Raw genomic sequence first — 425 nt, 5'->3', positions numbered from 1 at the left:
TGAGTGTTGTCTACCTCCACGCTGTCAAAAATAGCATGAAAGCATAAATCGCTTTGCTTTCATTAATACGAACAATAACGGCAGAGCAATCTTCAACGCGTTTGCCCGATATTGTCAATCATAACGCTCCTCAATCTTCACTCTGTTCAAAAAACAGCAAGAGCCCATCGACTGCGTTGCTGCATCCAAGCTACTTTGCAGTGGGTTGCAATCAGCTGATTGTATCTCTAAGGCGGCAGCTAAGCAGTGGGTTGCAATCAGCTGATTGTATCTCTCTAAAGCGGCAGCTACGTCGACAACGGCTTGACGCGAAGCAATGCATGACTAATTTATTTCGAGACTTGATATCATTAGCCAATAATCGACTCCAACTGTCTCCTATCGCAGGAACACGAACAATAATGGTAGAGCAATCTACGATGCAT

The 425-nt window shown here is 44.2% G+C and overlaps 1 protein-coding gene across 1 annotated transcript; it reads right to left on the bottom strand.

The window, feature by feature from the left end:
* Positions 1-114: 114 nt before the first annotated feature.
* PHALS_02894 (uncharacterized protein) lies at positions 115-322 on the bottom strand (the record flags this gene model as incomplete). The annotated part of the gene is made up of 2 exons (XM_024717356.1): positions 115-239; positions 292-322. The coding sequence occupies 2 exons, from the start codon at positions 320-322 to the stop codon at positions 115-117; spliced, it is 156 nt and encodes a 51-aa protein (XP_024582863.1).
* Between the last annotated feature and the right edge of the window lie 103 nt (positions 323-425).

The sequence above is a fragment of the Plasmopara halstedii genome, assembly GCF_900000015.1.
Source record: "Plasmopara halstedii genome assembly, contig: Scaffold_2061, whole genome shotgun sequence".
NCBI classification, from domain to species: Eukaryota; Oomycota; class Peronosporomycetes; order Peronosporales; family Peronosporaceae; genus Plasmopara; species Plasmopara halstedii.
The sequence above is the reverse complement of the archived record's forward strand: the minus strand, read 5'-3'. Positions and strand labels throughout refer to the sequence as shown.